The sequence below is a fragment of the Malus domestica genome, chromosome 01, assembly GCF_042453785.1.
Source record: "Malus domestica chromosome 01, GDT2T_hap1".
Classification (NCBI taxonomy): Eukaryota; Viridiplantae; Streptophyta; class Magnoliopsida; order Rosales; family Rosaceae; genus Malus; species Malus domestica.
Window position 1 is genome coordinate 30373648 of NC_091661.1, and position 18735 is coordinate 30392382.

An 18735-nucleotide genomic window follows, 5' to 3' on the forward strand; every position below is an offset into this window, starting at 1 on the left:
AACTCAGCTAGAAAATGGATTATGTAAGGCCCGTCCAACATCCAAAATATGAAAATATAGCAAAAAAAACCCTACAAGGTCCACAGCCCTATTATAAATACACTTTCCTTCTTGCACTAAATTGACAACACCTTCAAACCAAACCAACAACAAAAGGAAAGCCTCTACTTCCCAATCTCAGTCCAAACCAGATCCAGAATCATTACAACATGACCGGAACCGACGATTCGCACCGAAAGCGAAATAGGTGCTTGCTTTGCATAGCCGCCGGGATCATAGTCCAAACCGTTATCATAGTCCTCTTTGTGGTTTTCGTCCTCCGAGTCAAAACTCCCAAAGTCCGTTTAGACTCGGTTGCAATCAACAGTAACACACTCGTGATAAACTCCAGCTCCTCCTCTCCTTCCTTCAAAGTTCAATTCACCACCGTCGTTGCGGTCAAAAACAACAACTTTGGACACTACAAGTTCGAGAGCAGCAAGGCAACTTTCTCGTACGAAGGCACCGAAGTCGGCGAGGGAACCATAGATAAGGAAAAGGCTAAGGCTAAGAAAACAAAGAGGATTGATGTTTTAGTCTCGTTGAGTTCGAACAAGATTTCGAGCCACTCTCAGTTGAGTAGCGATCTGAGCTCTGGGAATTTGACTTTCACAGCGTACGCTAAGTTGGATGGGAAGGTTCATCTGTTGAACATTATCAAGAAGAAGAAGTCTGCTGACATGAACTGCACCGTAAATCTTGATACTAAGGCCAAAACGGTCCACGTCTTGACTTGCAAGTGATCAAATTATTAAGTCCTTGATTAATTTTCGTCTTTCTTCTTTTCTTTTTATTGGGTTTTCTTGGGAATTATTTTTCATTTCATTTTTATGGGTTTGAAGTTTGGTTGTTGTTGAATATTAATTTGTATTCTTAGTTTTTCATATGGAGGGAAATATTATAAGTATGTTGAAGGCTGTGCAAGTTTTCATCTTTTGCATATTCTTTGTACAATATTGGTTTAAATTTTTGAGATCCACAGTATTTGCTTGCAACGAATTATTCATTAACTTTTCGAACAAAAAAAAGAAAAGAATTATTCCATTAACTAACTTCAAATTTGTTCAATTAAAGATTAGGACTACTGTATCTGCATTTCTTTTCTCCCTGCGTTTTTTTAACTACTATTTAACTTGTAATAAACCTTAAGTCTCAATAAGGAGAAAAAAGTCTTAAGCAAATTTGTGGTCTCACCACTATTCTCAAAATTGAATCATTTATCTTGTTGTTTAAATAAATTTAATGTAGATAATAAACGAATTTTCAAGTAGATAAGATCGGTCGCGTGGTCTCCGTTGGAGATGGGGTTGCGTGTGTTTATGGATTGAACCAGATTCAAGCTGGGAAATGGTTGAATTTTCCACCAATGTGAAAGGAAGAATATTCTCACTTGTATGCCTACCTGGCACATTAACCTCTTTTTCTTAACTTCGTTCGATTTTTGCCTTTGCTTCATTTTCTATCACCTCAGAGCATTCAAGCATTCGAACGCATTCTAGAAGGCTTATATATATGGTAAATGATTATCGCAACAACGGCAAAAAAGAACATTAGTGCACTATGGTGTGGGCTCAACCCCCACTGATCCCAATCTCGTTAATATTTAACAATTTAACCAATGACACAATCGTTTTATCAAAAAAATTATATATTTATATATATGAATAAAAAAAAAATAGCAAGCTGGAGCTTGAAATTGATAGGATGACATTGACAGTAACGAGAGCATGAATTATTTAGGTTGTACCTGCCAGCTTGAATTCAACTAGCCAAATGAAATGAAAATCATGTTAACCACATTCGCATGTAATGTCGGGCTGATGGCCCGCTGGTAGTGATTGCCTACGAATATTGTCGCATCTGCATATATCATGATCATACGTAAGAAGGAAATGATGACTTTTATATTCAAATTTCGGTTGAAGAAAATAATTAGGGTAAAAAGTTGCGTGAATTTGATAAAGTACTGTATTTACTGTGTGCACTTTTGATAACCGAACACACCTGGATTTCATGGCTGTTTATAAAAAAGCACTGATCTAATTTTGCAGACCTGAGACCTGTATACTTACGTTGAGTGGATAGAGATTTCAGTCTACTAATGTAATGTTATGTAAAGAAATTTACATATAACATTGTGCTATTGGATCGTATAAATAAAATAATTGAGAAATTGATCATATTTTAAAGGTTTTTTTAATCAAAATAGTCTTTGAGATTGACATAACTCTTCATTTTGGTCCATAATAATAAAAATTGATAGAAATAGTCCATGAGTTTATCCACCATAAATCATTTTGATCATTCCTTAAAAAAATCTGTCAATATACCCGTTAAGTAAAGGGGTTGGTTTGACAAAAATATCTTCAAAGGTGATCACATGATCGTTCACGTAACAATTTAACAAGCATATTGACAAATTTTTCTCAGAATGATCAAAATGATTTGCAGTGGACAAACTCAGTGACCTGTTTTACGATTATCATTGTAAGGGACCAAAGGCTTATTTGGAGCGGAATAGAAGGATAAAGCCTTTATGTAGCCTGATGATCTGCCTTACCAGCTTTAGGTGAAGAGGAAAATTTGACAGTATTTGATTGACATAGATTTCTCAATTAGATTGAGAAGGAGATGATTTGTGATCAATTTCAGCTGAAAAAGTAGATGATCTATGCCAGACCTTGCTTGCCCATCACCCCAAGCATCTTCATAAAGCTCTTGCTTCATCAACACAAAGGGAAGAGTCAAGTTGATAGAACAATCATATCTGGGACCCTAACCTTTCCCACGGCTTCAATTTGATTGCTTGAATTGGATTTAAATTCCAACCTGTTCACTCTAACAGAAAATTACAAACAGAGAAAAGAATATGCACTAGTGGATTGATTGTCTATAGAAACTTTTCTGAGAATAAAAATCATATGGTATACCATCCACGCGTTATATTTTAAGTGAGAAAATAATATCCGATGATTTTATAACTATTTTCATTTTAAATAGATTCCGAGTATCTACATTTAACATCGATGCACTTACCCGTATTTAACAAAATCATGACCATTTGATTGATCCAGTGGCACTGACACTGATACATATAACAGTGCGTATAAGAACACGACCTGTTTCAATACCATGATCTTTTCAACGCGTCACAGTTGAATTGATCATATCTAATTAGCCGCCTTTGGGATATTTCTTATAGAGCTTGTGTATGCCACTTACTTTTTCTCTTATAAATATCGTTGAAGTTTCCTTCTGTCGACAGACTCGAAGCATACTTTTCCTACTTCCAGAACAGGTAATTTACAAGTCAAACGCTCTATTAAGCTACCTAATTGGGCCAAATAATAATTACAGTAAAAATAATAATAATAATACGTTAACATTTTCGCCACCATCATGCAAAATATTTTGATTAATTAGCATGAGGTTCAATCTGCAATGTCATTAGGCTGCTGATATTCTCTTACGATTATAATTTATATGCTTACTAATAAAATAAAAATTGGTTTTGCAAGTGATGGATTGTGTTAGTCGACATAACCTTTTTCAATTCAATAGTTTAGCTTAGAGTAGAAATATCATTTGTAAAATTCAATAGTTTAGCTTAGAGTAGAAATATCATTTGTAAATTTGTATGTATAATCTTGTCTTAGTCAAACTTCAAAGCCGACATCCGCTTCAGTGGCAAGAAAAAGACAAGAAAGAGGAACTTTGCTGATCCCACTTGCAAAATACGTTGGCAGTGTGACGAGCCCTTCATTTAACCTTGTAATGGATGTTCAGTTTGGTGTGAAGAACACCAACTTTGGACACTTCAAGTACGGGGATGGAATTGTTGAGTTCGATTACAGGGGAACAAAAATTGGACAGACTTAAGTGTACGAGGCCCATGCCAGGGCTCTATCGACTAAAAAGGTGGACATCTCTCTGTACTTAAGTTCGAATGAGTTGAAGGGTAATTCTCAATTAGCGAGTGATATTAGCTCGGGGATTATTCTGGTTACGTCCACTTCTAGATTGGAGGGGAAGATACATTTGATAAAGGTGATCGAGAAGAGGTCTGCTCAGCTGAATTGCACCATGGAAATCGTTCTTGCAACGCAGTCGGTGCAAAATATTGTCTGCAAGTGATACTTCATACGTATACTGTTTAATTCATTTTTCATTTTTAGATTGTTTTGTGAGATATGAGACATTTTGCAGCTGTACAATGTAGTCCGTTATTAATTTTCCTATCTAATATTCTTTGTTTGTGATTAGTGATTCGAAAGTGGTTTGAAGTGTTAATAATATTGAATTCAATTGCATATTGTTATGATTGATGGTTTCAAAATCTTATAGCTTGTCATTAACCATTATGGTTAGGCTCTTTAGTTAAAATGGTCTCTAAGATTGACATAACTATTTATTTTAATCCATGATATTTAAAATCGATAGAAGTGATCACTGAGTTTGTTCATCGCCTCATTTTGTCATTTCATTAAAAGTCTCCGTTAAATTAAAAGTATTTTTGTCAAGTCAACCCCTTCACTTTCGTGAAAAAAATCCTCAGTTTAACAAAGATTTTTACGGAATGACCAAAATGATTGATGGTGGACGAACTGAATGACCAATTCTATCGATTTTAAATCTCAAATACTTAAACAAGGAGTTATAATTTATGTCAATCTCAAAAATCATTTTAACTAAAAAAAACCTTCAGGTTATGCCCTTGTTTAAATTTTGGTTTCAAGTAGACCCATGAAGTAGCCCAAATAAAAGATTTCGGCCTAATTATACCTCTCCACTGGGCTGTAATGATTTTTTCGGAACCTTCAAAAAACAGAGAAAAATGATTGTCCGGGCCTTAACAGTTTGGGTTGCCAGGTACATAATTCGATGCTATTTTCATTCTCGACTTCAAGTGGTTTATAGTTGTTGGGTGAGTTCTGAGTAGTCCGGCTTTACATTTACTAGAAAATAGAAATTTTTAATTCAATTTTGACCGTTTATTTTTAATAAAATTTTGCTTGTGCTTGGGTTTTTTATTGGAAGGAGTCGTTCTTTTCTACAAATTACAATTTTATATGTATAGACGGTCTAAAGCACGAGCCGGTACTTTGACATTGTGTATAGATTGTCTGAAGCACGAGCCGGTACTTTGATATTGTTTGAACGTTCCGGAAAGCTTGGCCGATGATTGAGACAGATCCAATGAACTGCAGCAAAAGAAATCTAATTCGAATCCTAATGTTTCCTAAGAATGTTGATTTACCCTAAAAAGAAAGCTAAAGTTGGAAAATGAGCTCACATGACATGATCATAGACACGGATGCTAATGACCTAACACAATAGTTTATCGTGTTCATCATTTTTGTATCATACCTATTATTTTAACAGTTCGTTCATACTAAATTCGTTATCTTAACTGGTTCTTAACAAGTGAGCCAATAATGACCCGATTCGTTAGTAGGTTGTGTCAGGTTAACGGGTCATGGAAGAAGTTGTCATGCATAATGTCTAGATATAGCAAATAATATCTTATATGGTTCTTAACGAGTAACCTGATAACGACTTGACTTGTTAACAGGTGATCTGATAACGACCTGACTCGCCAATAGATTGACACAAAATCAGTTATTTTCATGTCACTGTGTGTCAGGTTAACGAACCGTAGAAGAAATTGTCAAGATTATTTGGTGCTAATATTGTCCCAGAAGTTTATATATTATCACCAGACACGATATCTGTGGAGGAAACACAGCAAATCTAATTGTCCTCGGTTGAAAATATGGTGTCGGGTGTCTGTTTGTGTGGTGTTTCGTGGTGCATTGCATTCATCTGCGTATATATAATTAATCACATTTCTTGATTGAAACACTTAAACTGAATCATGTCTTTCTGCTGCTCCAACTTGTGCAGATGCAGTGAACAGTAGCATTTGCCTCGACTTATCAACTCTTCTTTTGTCCTAATTTAGGCACTCAGGAGTTAGGAGTTAATATATTGTTTAAAAATATGAAGCCCACCTAAAATACAAATGAAAAAGGTTTAGAAACTTTGAGTTTTAACGATAAGGATAAAATAAATAATAAAATGAATAGTACCACGATTAACTTTTTAATATAAAAATATGATTTTTCGTTAAAATGAACAGTACCGAGAGTTTTTCGTTGAAGTTTCTAAAATACTAACCATAATACACCATCGCTACTATCTTGTCATAGAGAACTTGGAATACTTGTAAGAGTACCAAGAAACACAATCTAAAAATCGATTTTGTGGTGTTTTGTATTGTGTTCACATTGCGTCGAGCATTTTGTCAACCATAATTCAATAAATTTATAACAATTCTGTTAGTGTAGTTTGCACGTAGGTACATGGCACTTACCATTGTGAATAAGTGCAAAAGCATCTTCAACGGAGTACGCAAATGAGTAGCTCCAATGATGTAGTCAATTGGGTAGGCAAATTTTGCCTAGACCCAATTATAGGCAGATGAGGCCTTGTCACTATTTTATGTGAAGAAAGGAAAAAAAAAATAGAAGACACGTCAACCTTTGTAGTACAATTTTGCCTATTTTCTTTGCCTAAACCATTAGAGATGCACTAACAAAACTATTTGTACTCAGGGTCATCTCTGAGATTTTGAAGGTGCTATGCGAAATTTATAAAAAGATCCCTCCTTAAAATAATTTTAAAAAAAAGATAGAACAATGTATTTACGCTACTTTATATCATGTCGAAAAAAAAGAATAACTTTAGGATTTATCCTCCTTTGCAGATGCATATTCATTTAGTGGAACGAATTGGGTGAGTTGAAGACAACTCAACATAGATAATTTTGGTCTAATTGAAACCGGCATTAGAAAGTAGGGTACCTCTAAAGGACTACATGAAACTGAGGGACGTAAATATGGTAGTGTCTTAAATCTACCACAATTTCTCATTTCTTTTATCACATGATATCGCATAGTTGGTATGGAACGCCGACAACTTCACATTCTCGTTTCATGTAAGTCAGTCTCACTTAACTTGTGACTAGATAATGGTCTCAACTGTGAAGTTGAAATCTATTGGTGCCCGAGCTATGTGGTTTCCTTTTTGTTTTTTGTCATATTTTCTTCTTTGGCATGTCTGCAATGTGGTTCACCGTGATTGCATTCGTGTCTCCGATGGAATTTTGGGGCCACAAATTTTGGTGTCTTTTTTGGCATTTCTTGCTCATCATAATTATGTGTTTGAACTGCAGTGCAAGTGCATGCCTTGCTCCTTTTGATTTACTGATATGATTTTTATATAAATTTGAGGGTTTGTTATAATTTCGATCATGAATTCTAACATTAAATTCTATAGTCCTCAGTTTTAGACTCAAAATCTAGATGTAGAGAAGCTCTTAGTGTTAGCTGAAGTGGCGCGGAGAGAGGGGTAATATGTTAGGATTATGGGAGGTTTAGAGTTCGACTCCTCTTTATATAACCGTGACAGGTAAAACTACTAGTATAGCTTAGGAAAGAAGAAAATTTTTCGAGTTTGTTATAATTTCGATCATGAATTCTAATAATAAATTATTTAGTCCTCAATTATAGACTCAAAATCTACACGTAGAGAAGCTCTTAGAGTTAGCTGAAGTGGTGCAGTGAGTGGGATATTACGTTAGGATTATAGGAGGTTTAGACTCCTTTCAATATAACTGCGGACAGATAAAACTACGGGTAGAACTTAGGAAGAATGCAGTAAAATGCATGTAAAACTTTGGAAGGGGAGAATTTGTAATTAAAAAATGACGATCCCAACTTAACAAGACTCTTCGTTTTACGAGAGTCTCAATTGTACATCGTTTACTTTTATTTTATAAAAAAAATTATTTTCACAACTTGAATCCTTAACTTTTTAATTGCAAAAAAAATAACTTTTTTGTTGCACCAATGATCGCATAGCCCTTCCACTGCTGCAACAGTCAGTCAAAAGTTGAATTGAATCTCTCCTCTCCAGCCAACCCAGCTACCATAACCAGATGGGATGGGTGGCCATAGAGACTGGGGGAGAGAGTGTCAGCATCTGCCACCTTCTGAATGCTTTTCTTTTGTTCACTTTGAAACGAAGTCAGATTTTAATAAAAGCCAAATAAAATGCTTCTTTCGCAATTCAAAAGCACTTTATATTTATAAAAAGAAAAAATGCTGTCGGGATCGAATTAACCAAATTTTCCCCAGGTTAGTGGTGATCATAAATCTTCATTTCTTTGGCACACTCATATTTCATTCCTTCTAAACTTCTGAACGTGAGACAATTAATTCACACCCTTCACATGCTCATATGCTCTTGTTTCTTAAATTTTAAGTTTTTTTAGTGACGTGTAGCATACGAGGCCGCTAAACTTCCCTAGTATGTTTCTTAAAGATTCAAGATTTCATCCAATACAACTTACTTATAAGCCTCGTTTCATAACTTGCACACATGCGACAATTCTTTACATCATTTTGGATCCATTAATATCAAGACTTTATGAATGACATAGAATCAAAACGAACGTCCATTCAATAGCCAGATTATTATAGGCAACAACCAAAATTAATTTCCAACTGCCAGTTTTTATGAGGAATTAGAAAACAAGCATCTGATTCTATCCAATACAACTTACTTGTAGGCCTCATTTCATAACTTACACAACTTACACACGTACAATAATTCTTTACATGTTACTTTGGACCCAATAATATCGAAACTTTATGAATGACATGGCAACAAAACGAACGTCCGTTCAATAGCCAGACTAATACAGGCAACAACCAAAATTAATTTCCAACTACCAGATTTTATGAGGAATTAAAAAACAAGCATCTGATTCCATCCTCTTTCAATTCTCCTGGAAAGTGAAATCCCCAAAAAAAGGAAAGGGATCTGATTCCTTCCCTCAAGATCCACAAATCCAGACCTTTAAAAAAATTTCTAACGTCTACAAACAAAAATATCCCATTAAAAATTATATTAATTTTAACCGTTGAATTAAATTTCAAGATACAGGCATGAGAATTAAGTAGAAAGTATCCGGAGAGAATTCCTTTCCCAAACAAAAAACCAAACCAAAAGATGCCAACTTGCCGAGTCAAATCAAAATCTCAGAGAACTCAGAAAATAATGTCACACATCCTTCTGATTGATTTAAACACATTTTCTTTCATCACACATTCATTTCAAACGCAACATGATGTGCTTCAGAGCAGAAACCCTAAACCAAAAAAGATCCCCAAAATCTCAGATTTTTTTGTTTTGTTTTTCTGCAGTTTTTTCATCATGACACCACTTTACAGACTAGAACAGGCGAACCCCATATGCTGTGCTCACCCGTCATCATAGCTAAAAACCCTAGAAGCTAGAATACCAAAAACAACCCTAACCTAACCTTATATTTTCCTTTTCATTTCTTCCGTGGTTTTTACAGAAGCACAGAGAGAACAGAGTGCCATGGTTCCTCTGCTTTTCCCGCGTTTTATCTATTAAAATCCAACAAAGGTTCAGATTTCAGCACTGTACCCATCCTCGATCGAGTTTCTTGCTGATTTGTCCTGGGATTCACTTGCAAACCGCGACAACAGAGAACAATCTGCAAAATACGTTAAAATTTCTGTAAATTTTTAAAATTTGAAATTTCACTTGATTTGTTCGAAAAAAACAAAGTGATTTCCACCTGTAGAATATGATTTCGTAGAGGAGGAATCACTGGTTGATCGTGACAACGAAGACAAAGAATCTGAAACCAAATTAAACATTCGAAATTAATTAATAAACATCATTAATTTTAGTAAAATACGAATGAAAATTTGAAACCTTTAATTTTAAAACTCTCAGTACCTCTAGAGTTGAACGATCTCTTGCAATGCAGAATGGCGCTCTGAATCCCATCGTTGTGCAGCAGCAAGGAATCGTCCCTCCGTTGCACCGGCGGCGCCACCATCGCCGTGGCCGACTTGCTCTTCCCCAAGTTCTTAGAGACAACTCTAAATCCCGCCGGAAAGTTCCCCTGTTTGTCCTTTTTGGGCGAACACATAGAGAATATCGGCATCGCCGGCGACGCCGTCGGTGAGTCTACAGAAGGTTTCACCTTCTCGGTAGACCTCCTGGAAACCTTCGAGTACAGAGGTTTGATCAGATTAAGGTACTTCTGCAAAACATCCTTGGAAAATCTCTCTGTTTTCGGGTCTTCCAGCCTCGGATTCTGCAATCCGATTCCGCTTCTCATGGAGCTGTTTTCTCGGGTGAGCTTAGGTGGGTTTTGAGCCTCTTCTCCGGCGAGCTGTTTCGCAATTACTACTTTGGTTTTCTGCTTGTGGGACTCCATCGAAACCTCCGGCTCTGCTTTTTCCCCTGTTTTTTTCTCGGTTTTCTGTCTGGGTTTTTTGAGCATTAAAGCTCCGAACTTTGGGGCGGATTTAAGGAGAGCGATGGGGGACTGAGGAGGCTTGGAAACTGGCTCGATCGGGAGGATTTTTCTTTTGGAAATCGGATCGGAGGTGGACACAGAAAGGGTTGGTTTGCCGGCTGTTTTGTCCGAGGTGTTTGATTTTGGTTTGGATTCGAAGATGTTTTCTTGTGGGGTTTGGATGAGGTCGAAACTTAATTCCAAGTCGAAGAAAGAATCTTCTTCTTCTTCTTCGACGTCGTTTTCTTTAGCTACGGAAGATTTTGGAGGTGTGGCGGTGGAGGCATTGGGTTTCCAGAACTTGAGGAAGTAGAGAGTTTCCATGGCTATGGAGGAGAGAGAGAGAGAGAGACGGATGGGGGTTTAAGAGACGGGTAGGGTTTCGATGGGTTTTATACGAGGAAGGAGTGAGTGACAGGGAGAGGAGGGTAACGTGAAGAAATTAGTGAAATAAAGAGGTGCTTTATTTAAAAATTTCACTTCGTTTTATGGCGTTGCGTTTGCAGCATCGAAAACAGAGGAGAGAGAGAGAGAGGGAGGACACAAGCTTTTCTTTTGCTTTTTAGAGAGAGAGAGATTGCTTTTTGTTTTCTTTTTGTATTTGGTAGGTTCTCTGTTTTTGTTTACATGGCTTGATTACGTGATTCTAAAAGTACACACCAACAGTCGATAGCACAGAATCGATAGGCTTGGCCTATGATTTGAGAAAAACTTGGATGGTCATATATAGCGTTTTATGTTAATAAAATAAAAATATGTAAATTTTATTTATGAACCTTTTATTTATATTTTGTTTTATTGATAAGAGTAGTTGCACGCATAGACGGATGCACATTAGAATCGAACTACTCATAGTTTATAAAATGTACATTAAAGGTCTACGGATGATTCTCTGAATGTGTTTAATGTAATACTTGGTAAACATATCTCAACAGGTTACATGGAAAATACTCAACAAATTCTCTTGATATAATTTGTCAATTGTTTGACAAAATGGCTCAGTGAATAAACTGAAAAAATATTTGGTTCTATTTTTTTCTGAAAAACTTGAGCCTTTAATACTAAAATCACACAAGATTCAAATCCTAAACTAGCCACTTACGGCACCTAAGTTCACATGTTCTTGTTTTATCCAACAAGATCCTCTTCGAATCCTTTTGGTGAAGACTATGGAGATCCGTAAATCATATCCGTTCATCGTACATTGTACAATCAGTTTTTATCAAGTATTTTTTGTATTTAATTTTAAATAAAAATATTTAAAATAATTTCAGACCGTACAAAAAACGATAAACGAATATAATTTACGAATCTCTGGAATCCTCAAAAAAAAAATCCGACGAGTATCTGGATTCTTGTATTATGAAGGGATGCTCTGAGAAACGTTTCAGAATCGAGAGGTGTAGGTCATACGTGTATGTACAGATTCATACACTGTTTTATGAAAAAAAATGGAGGTTTGATTTTCAGAACTTTTGGTGAAGAGATGACGCAGAGGTTTTCTCTCATTCAATTGCTGGCCCCCACGCTCCGTCGCATGACTTTGAACTTTGAACTTTCATTTGCAGAAACTTTCGACCACAACGTGATGTTTTTGTTGTTTGCTGCACAAGTGGACCACGAGTCCCTCTATACTTTCCTCTAGTATAAAAATTCAATTTTTTTCGACAGTCGAATAAAATAAGTTTAAAAAAATTAAATTATAGAAATTTATAAAAAGTATATGAGCGATAAAAAAAAATGTGTGTCTAGCACTATTCTTCTCTATTCTTTTTAGTTGCGTTTTTTTAAGATTAGTTGTGTTGTTTGGAAAAAAAAACTATAATTCGTCGTCTTAATGTTGACGTGAGCATGGCCAACTGAGTTATAAGTCGTTCACAATGCAAATGAAGCCCTTGAATTTTGTTTTAAAGTTGATTTCATGAAGATAAAAATACCAAACAAAGAAGATAAACTAACACAAAGGTGTTGAAATTTATAAATATATTTGGTCAAATGATCTTTTTTCCCTTGTGGAAAAAAAAAACAGAGTAAAGTTAAACGAGCTTGGTTAAATGATCTTTTTGGAACTTTATTGGAGAAGAGCTTGATGGTGAATTGAGTACAAGGTGTAGTTCCCAATCTAACAAGTCCTACTTCTGAAAATAAATTTCAGTGTGTCGGAAACACGATCTGATTCATAAAATGTCATAATATAAGTTGTTAAACACTTAAAAAAGAATTTCAACCACTTATATTATGACACATGTATATCCGTCCGTGTTTCCAACGTTGTAAAAAATTCTCCTATTTCTGCATTGGATGTTTGGCCATGGAGGATGGTGACGAGAAACTTCCAAAAAGAAAGACAGAAAAGAGAGAAAAGAGAAAGAAAAATGAAAGAGAAAAGGCCAAAAAGAAAGGACTCCAATGGCTTTAACTTTGCTTTTGCAGAGAGAGAGAGAGAGAGGTCAGAGAATTAGGGTTCTTTACAAGGCAAGGCATTGGTGTGCAGATGGGGCACGCTTCTCTTCTGCTTAAAGACTAAAGAAAGGGTCCAAAGTCTTTAATTTTTTATGGCCGGAAAGCAAATTTGGAGGGGGAGTGTTCAAGTTTTTGCAGTAAAAGGTTTGACTTGTAAAATTGGTTTTGTGTGGTGTTGGACTCTTGGCCAATCTGTTGGATCATTCAGGGCTGCATTCTGCAGAATACTACGGAGAAATGTCCTTCACTTATTTTCCTCTTTCATTAATTGTTGTACCAAAATCTTCAAATTGATATAAGATATCGACACAGAGACATTTTCGATTTGAGTTAAGTTTCTCTGTCATAGATAGTCGCTCAATAATATGCTTTCTTTGATTATGAATACTCATTAGGGTATGCAAGGTGATCCTTTAAATTCTTTTCAGCGAAAATACTGGCTTAAAAAATCGACACGTTAACAACTTCAATCGCATACTAAGGTGCTCTCCGCCGGTTGTTGGAACGACGCAAGATGAAGGGCCCCAAAAAATACAATATAAATAGGTGTTTAAAATATTCTTCACCTCATTGGAAACGGAAAACCGGATAGACATATCGATGTGATAGAGCATTTTCTAGTTTACTTGGTAAAGAACGATGAAGTCCATCCGAACCGTCCAATGAAGAATAAAGATGAGGAAAAAAAGAGTTAAAAAATCGATACAGTTACAACTCTAATTTATGAATAGATTAATTTACGTTTCTATCTATAGTATGTAAAAGTCATTAAAGTAGCGAGTGCATGACATAACATAGTTTTTTGAAATATAAAAAGTTGTATAGCATGAGCTGCAAAACATGACTTTGTTTTATATAATCTTTCCGACCATGTGAAGTAAAGAAATTCTAATTGGTTGGTTTAAGAGGAATGGGACATGTTGGATCGGATGCTCCAAGTGCCAAATTCTTTGTCATTGGCTTTAATTTATATGGTAATTAAGCATATTCTTGTCATGTTTGTAGTCCGAAGCTACACTAATTTCACTGCCCTTCAAATTCTAGCTTTAAGCTTTTCACAAAGATATGAACCAAACTTCTGCATCATGTGGTCCTAAAATTGCTTCCACCGAAACCAGTCTCCCTCTCAATTTTCAGCGCTTTTGACATACATTTTGACACACGTTTTAGTGTAACTCACTCTGTAATATATTTCAACAATTAAATAATATCTCATCTCAAAGATCATATCTATGAAAAATCAACCAAATTTGAAATCATATGATTGTTAAATTAAATATAATGTTTTTTGTAGAATCGTATTCGATTATTTTCTTCACTACAAACGAATGTCATAATGGTTTTGAATTTGTCTATTTTTTTTTTCAAGAATAATGATTTATGAAAGATAAACTAAAATGTAGACAGTTTAAATTGTTAAAATACACTATGAAGTGAACTCTAGAAATAAAATATAAAAAACGTATGTCAAAACGTGTGATTTGCAATGTTCACGACATAATAGAAAAGGCTATATTTTTACTAATCATGATTAAATCACAACATTTTTGTTATTAACATGACACATACTTATTAGAATAGGGAAGAATATATTAGTCCTATTTTTTAATTATGCTGTCCTAAACTTGTAAGATTCTGCACCCCAACCCACCAGAACAATTCCTATGCATGAGGTCGTGTATTGTCACACACTTTGTGAGGGGTAATTTTTTTGGTCAAATCACATTATTCTGCACTCCAAATCACAAGCGAAACTCCCATGTCATGATGTATTTTTCTTGAATACCATAAGGTCGTTAAGTACCGTATCGCTTCACGTTTAACCGTTAAATAAAATCTAACGACATTAAAATGTTAATTGGTGACCATTGGATTTGATCCAATGACTTAAAAATGTCAACAGTTAATGTCTATAGGTACTATAAAGTTAAAAAAAAAAGAGTATGCAATATTCTGGAGTGTGAGATACTTCTGATTTTTCAAGTATTAGATCTTTGTTCAAAAATACAAAAATCAAAATTCGATAACTAGAAAATCAGAATTATCTCATACTTAGATGCAACATATAATTTTTATAGGACATAGATTCTCTTTGGATCTCACTGTCCGAAGCAAAAAAACCAAATAATTCGGACTACTCAAATTAAATCTGACGGTCCTCGTTAACTCATTTCGCTGTCACATCTCATACAAATTAAGAATTCTGATATCATTTTCACAAAAATCAAGAATTTTCTTATTCTTAAACTTCGAACAGTAAAGTTTGGAAGAGGATTCAAATCACCATGATTATACACATCTTTGTGTTGGGTTTTGCATTTTTGTTTAAAAGCAAAGAAGGTGAACCCCACCCATGATCAGATGTTCAATTTCTTTCTTGTTGTCATCTCAGGTGAATCAAACCAGTCCCCATCCAAACTCTCGTTTCCACTCACTTCTCAAGAGCTTAGCTTGACTTTTTAGGGTTTTTTCTGTACTCGTTTGGTTATTGTGCGTTTGGCTGTTGGGTTTCTGAGTCGGTGAAAGAAAGCTCATTGGTCTGCCTAAGAATTTCATATGCGGTTGGCTGGTCAAATTATGCCTCGAAGAAACTTAGTTGTTGGTGGGGTTTTCATGTTTAATTGGTGTTTTACCTAATGATGGTGATGTTCACTTGCAAAATCCATGTTTAATTTGTCATGTTAAGGCGCCTGAATTTGAACTTATGACTCGTTTGAAAGTGTTTTTAGAAAAGTTAAAAGCTCTTTTGGGAGCTTTTGGTGAAAATGTTAGTGGAACCAATCCTTGGTAAAAGTGAAAGTGAAAAAGCTTGAAGTGCTTACTACAAGAAACACCAGTATGTTATTAGGCCAAAAATATTTTATCTAAAATCACTTTCAGTCATTTTAAAAATACGTTCAAACAAGTCCTTAATCTACACACTTTACTTTTTTTGGTTATTATGGTAAGGGGTTCGAACTATGAACCTAACCTACTTTCATCCACCCTCGTGAGTCGTTACTACACTTAGCCAAGTCGATTTACTTAATAAACCAGTTGCGTGGAACCCAAAGATTGAAGAAATTAGTTTATCTAAAAAATGATTGAAGAAGTTAAGTTTAAAAAAAAAAAAAAAAAAGAAGAAGAAAGCTTTGGATCGGCCTAAACCAGGCAGCCAAGAGCTTCTATTGGCCTTTTGAATTTTGTTGAATGGGCTACAAAGGCTATCTGGCAAAATTTAAACTTTGGGTCGGCGACCCAGATAACTCTCCTCAATGCTATTGATCCCAACAGATTTCATGGGCTTGGGTCAATGAGACCTACTTTCATCATTTTCAAATTCTTTTCAATTTTGATCCAAATGAAACGAAATGTGTTAGCAAATGTGAAATGTTTTTATTATCAACAATTGTCGTTTATTTACTTGAAGAAAAAAAAAATTGTCGTCGTCTACTGGACGCAGCGAATTACTATGGTAGTTAGAGCTGTTCCGTCCTCAACACACTGCGTTCGGGTTCAAAGCATCCAAATAAACAAAATGGATTATCTAGCTAGTTGTGTGGTTGGTTAAAACTTAAATCAAATGAGAGAATAAAGAGATAAATCATATTCTTCTGTGAGGTTCCGTTATTCTATAACAACTATAGGCTTTTAGGTAAATTCTCCTTTTCTCCCATATGACTGGGCCAGATTGGCAACTCTTCTTCCTAAACATTTCTCTTCCGGAAGCAACAAGCCTTTTGCAGGGCAATGGATTTTAATCTAGACCTAATCCGCCACCGCAATGTTGAGGCATGTCTCACGTCGAAAACCTGACAACGTTAACACGCAAAAACATCTACGACAGCTTGATCATTGTTTCACCAATTCAAAATCGGCGAGTACCTCTTAACTTTGAACGGTAGCATCTATTTTACGTATTGTACATAATTTATTTCTTGCTGCACTTGCATGCCAATTCTTATCACGACATTTTAGATTACTCTAAGGGAGACTTTAGATGTGGTCCCTAGTTATGAACAATCTTTGACTGAAACCTTGTTGTTTTTCAATTTTTGATCCAAGTCCCTAAAATTAATTGATAATTTATTTCTATGTACGTTACTATATTTTTTAAATTAAAAATTAAAATTTATAGTTGTTTATAGTAATGAGATTTTAAATAAAAATCATAATTTGTGGGATTAAAAATATTAAAATATAAATATACTATTGTGTGTGTGTGTGTGTGTAAACATGGGTACATTCATAAAAAATAACCAAAAAATTATTGTATCACAACATGGGTACATTCTTCAAAATGGGTACATTTAGCAAAAATAAAAATGGGTACAAATAAATAAAAAAATATGGGTACAATACAAATAAAACTTTAAAAAATATGGGCACAAAAAGAAATTAATATATGGGTACAAATTAAAATTGAAAGGAAAATTGGTACAAATTAAAAAAGGGTTGCAAATTAAAAATGGGTACAAACTAAAAATAAAAATATATGATAAAAAATTTAGCCATAAATATAAATATACTAATTGTAACATTTTTAATATTAAATGAATATATTTAGAAATAAAAAATATTTTATTATTGAAATAATTAATGATATTATTAATACAAAGGACCTTGATCAAAAATTGAAAAGTAATAAGGTTTTAATCAATAGAGTAGTATAAATAAGGATGAAAACCTAATTACTCCTTACTCTAATTATGAAGAAAACTATCCAACTCGCATTTAAATGGAACTTGACGATCACACAGCCGTTCTAAATTAGTCTATGCTTCTTAGTTTTTTGATATCGTTATGCCAATAAACATCAAATGACGTCCCCGTTAGCCTCCTCGAGGCCCTCCACCTGGACCAGACCAACATGATTTTGGAGCCTTTTATTTATGGGAACTTTAACGAAAAGCACCCGGTACTGTTCACTTTAACGAAAAACCACATTTTTACACTAAAAAGTCAATCCTGGTACTATTCACTTTACCATTTATTTTGTCCTTATCATTAAAACTCAAAGTTTTCAAGCCCTTTTCATTAGTTTTCCTTTTATTTATTCGGTTCGACCTCAACTTGTTTATTGTCACAGGCTCACAGCCAGGTGCTCACACGTTTTAAATTGAGTTTTTTTTTTCACCAAATTTATACCTGCACGGATTTCGCATTTAGTAATTTTTGTTCTGGCATTTCAATACTTAAATTTTTTTTCTTTAAAAAAGAATTTATCTGGTGAGTCACATTCAGTCTTCTGAAAGTTAGAAAGACTTAGAGATGAGTATCCATTAAAGACTTGTTTAATTTGATATCACCATAACATAGATGTGAGATTGATAGAGATAATGATGGTATAAGGTGAAATTAAACTAAATGGGTCTTAATGGGTACCCATTAACAACCCAATAGGTTGATTTGTCACCTCTAAGACTTAGAGACATTTCAGCCTACTCAAGACCAACATTGTGTGATTCACCAGCAGTATGAACGAACAGAACCCAGGAAGTACCATGTAGAATACGAACTTGAAATTTATCTGTAGTCACTAAACCGCCACGTGGGAAAAACTAAACTGCAACTAATAATCATATTGCATGTTCTAGTGAATAAGGTATTTCTCTTCAAACCAGTGCATTTTGGGCTCAAACCTTTGCTCATCCTCATTGTTTCTTATTCATTACATAATGTGTATTTGGACATCTTTCCAGTATTTAATATTCTTTTATTGGTAGATTTTTTTTTTCTAATTGTCCATTTCTTTATGGTTCGCTAAAATTAAAGTTCAGGTGAAAAATTAACATCTCTTTGCGAGTTCAAAGAAAAACCGACAAATAGCTCTATATAAAAATATTTTG

General features: G+C 34.7%; 2 protein-coding genes across 2 annotated transcripts; one reads left to right on the plus strand and one right to left on the minus strand.

Annotated features, from left to right (window-relative positions):
- Positions 1–209: 209 nt before the first annotated feature.
- Positions 210–782, plus strand: LOC103426519 (late embryogenesis abundant protein At1g64065-like). The gene has a single exon (XM_008364605.2). It carries the CDS (start codon positions 210–212, stop codon positions 780–782), a length of 573 nt encoding a protein of 190 aa, XP_008362827.2.
- An 8378-nt stretch (positions 783–9160) lies between these two features.
- On the minus strand, positions 9161–11115 carry LOC103426491 (membrane-associated kinase regulator 5). The gene is made up of 3 exons (XM_008364571.4): positions 9877–11115; positions 9713–9775; positions 9161–9628 (listed from the first exon to the last, which is right to left on the minus strand). Exons 1-3 carry the CDS (start codon positions 10766–10768, stop codon positions 9540–9542), a joined length of 1044 nt encoding a protein of 347 aa, XP_008362793.2. The 5' UTR covers positions 10769–11115; the 3' UTR covers positions 9161–9539.
- Positions 11116–18735: the final 7620 nt, after the last annotated feature.

What these genes read in the sequence shown, in the direction of transcription:
- LOC103426519 (XM_008364605.2), top strand. Translation starts at nt 210, where the DNA reads ATGACCGGAACCGACGATTCGCACCGAAAGCGAAATAGGTGCTTGCTT.
- LOC103426491 (XM_008364571.4), bottom strand. Translation starts at nt 10,768, where the DNA reads ATGGAAACTCTCTACTTCCTCAAGTTCTGGAAACCCAATGCCTCCACC. An exon ending in GAGATCGTTCAACTCTAGAG is followed by an intron (nt 9,776 to 9,876) that starts GTACTGAGAGTT and finishes ATTTGGTTTCAG; the next exon opens with ATTCTTTGTCTTCGTTGTCA. An exon ending in TACGAAATCATATTCTACAG is followed by an intron (nt 9,629 to 9,712) that starts GTGGAAATCACT and finishes CGTATTTTGCAG; the next exon opens with ATTGTTCTCTGTTGTCGCGG.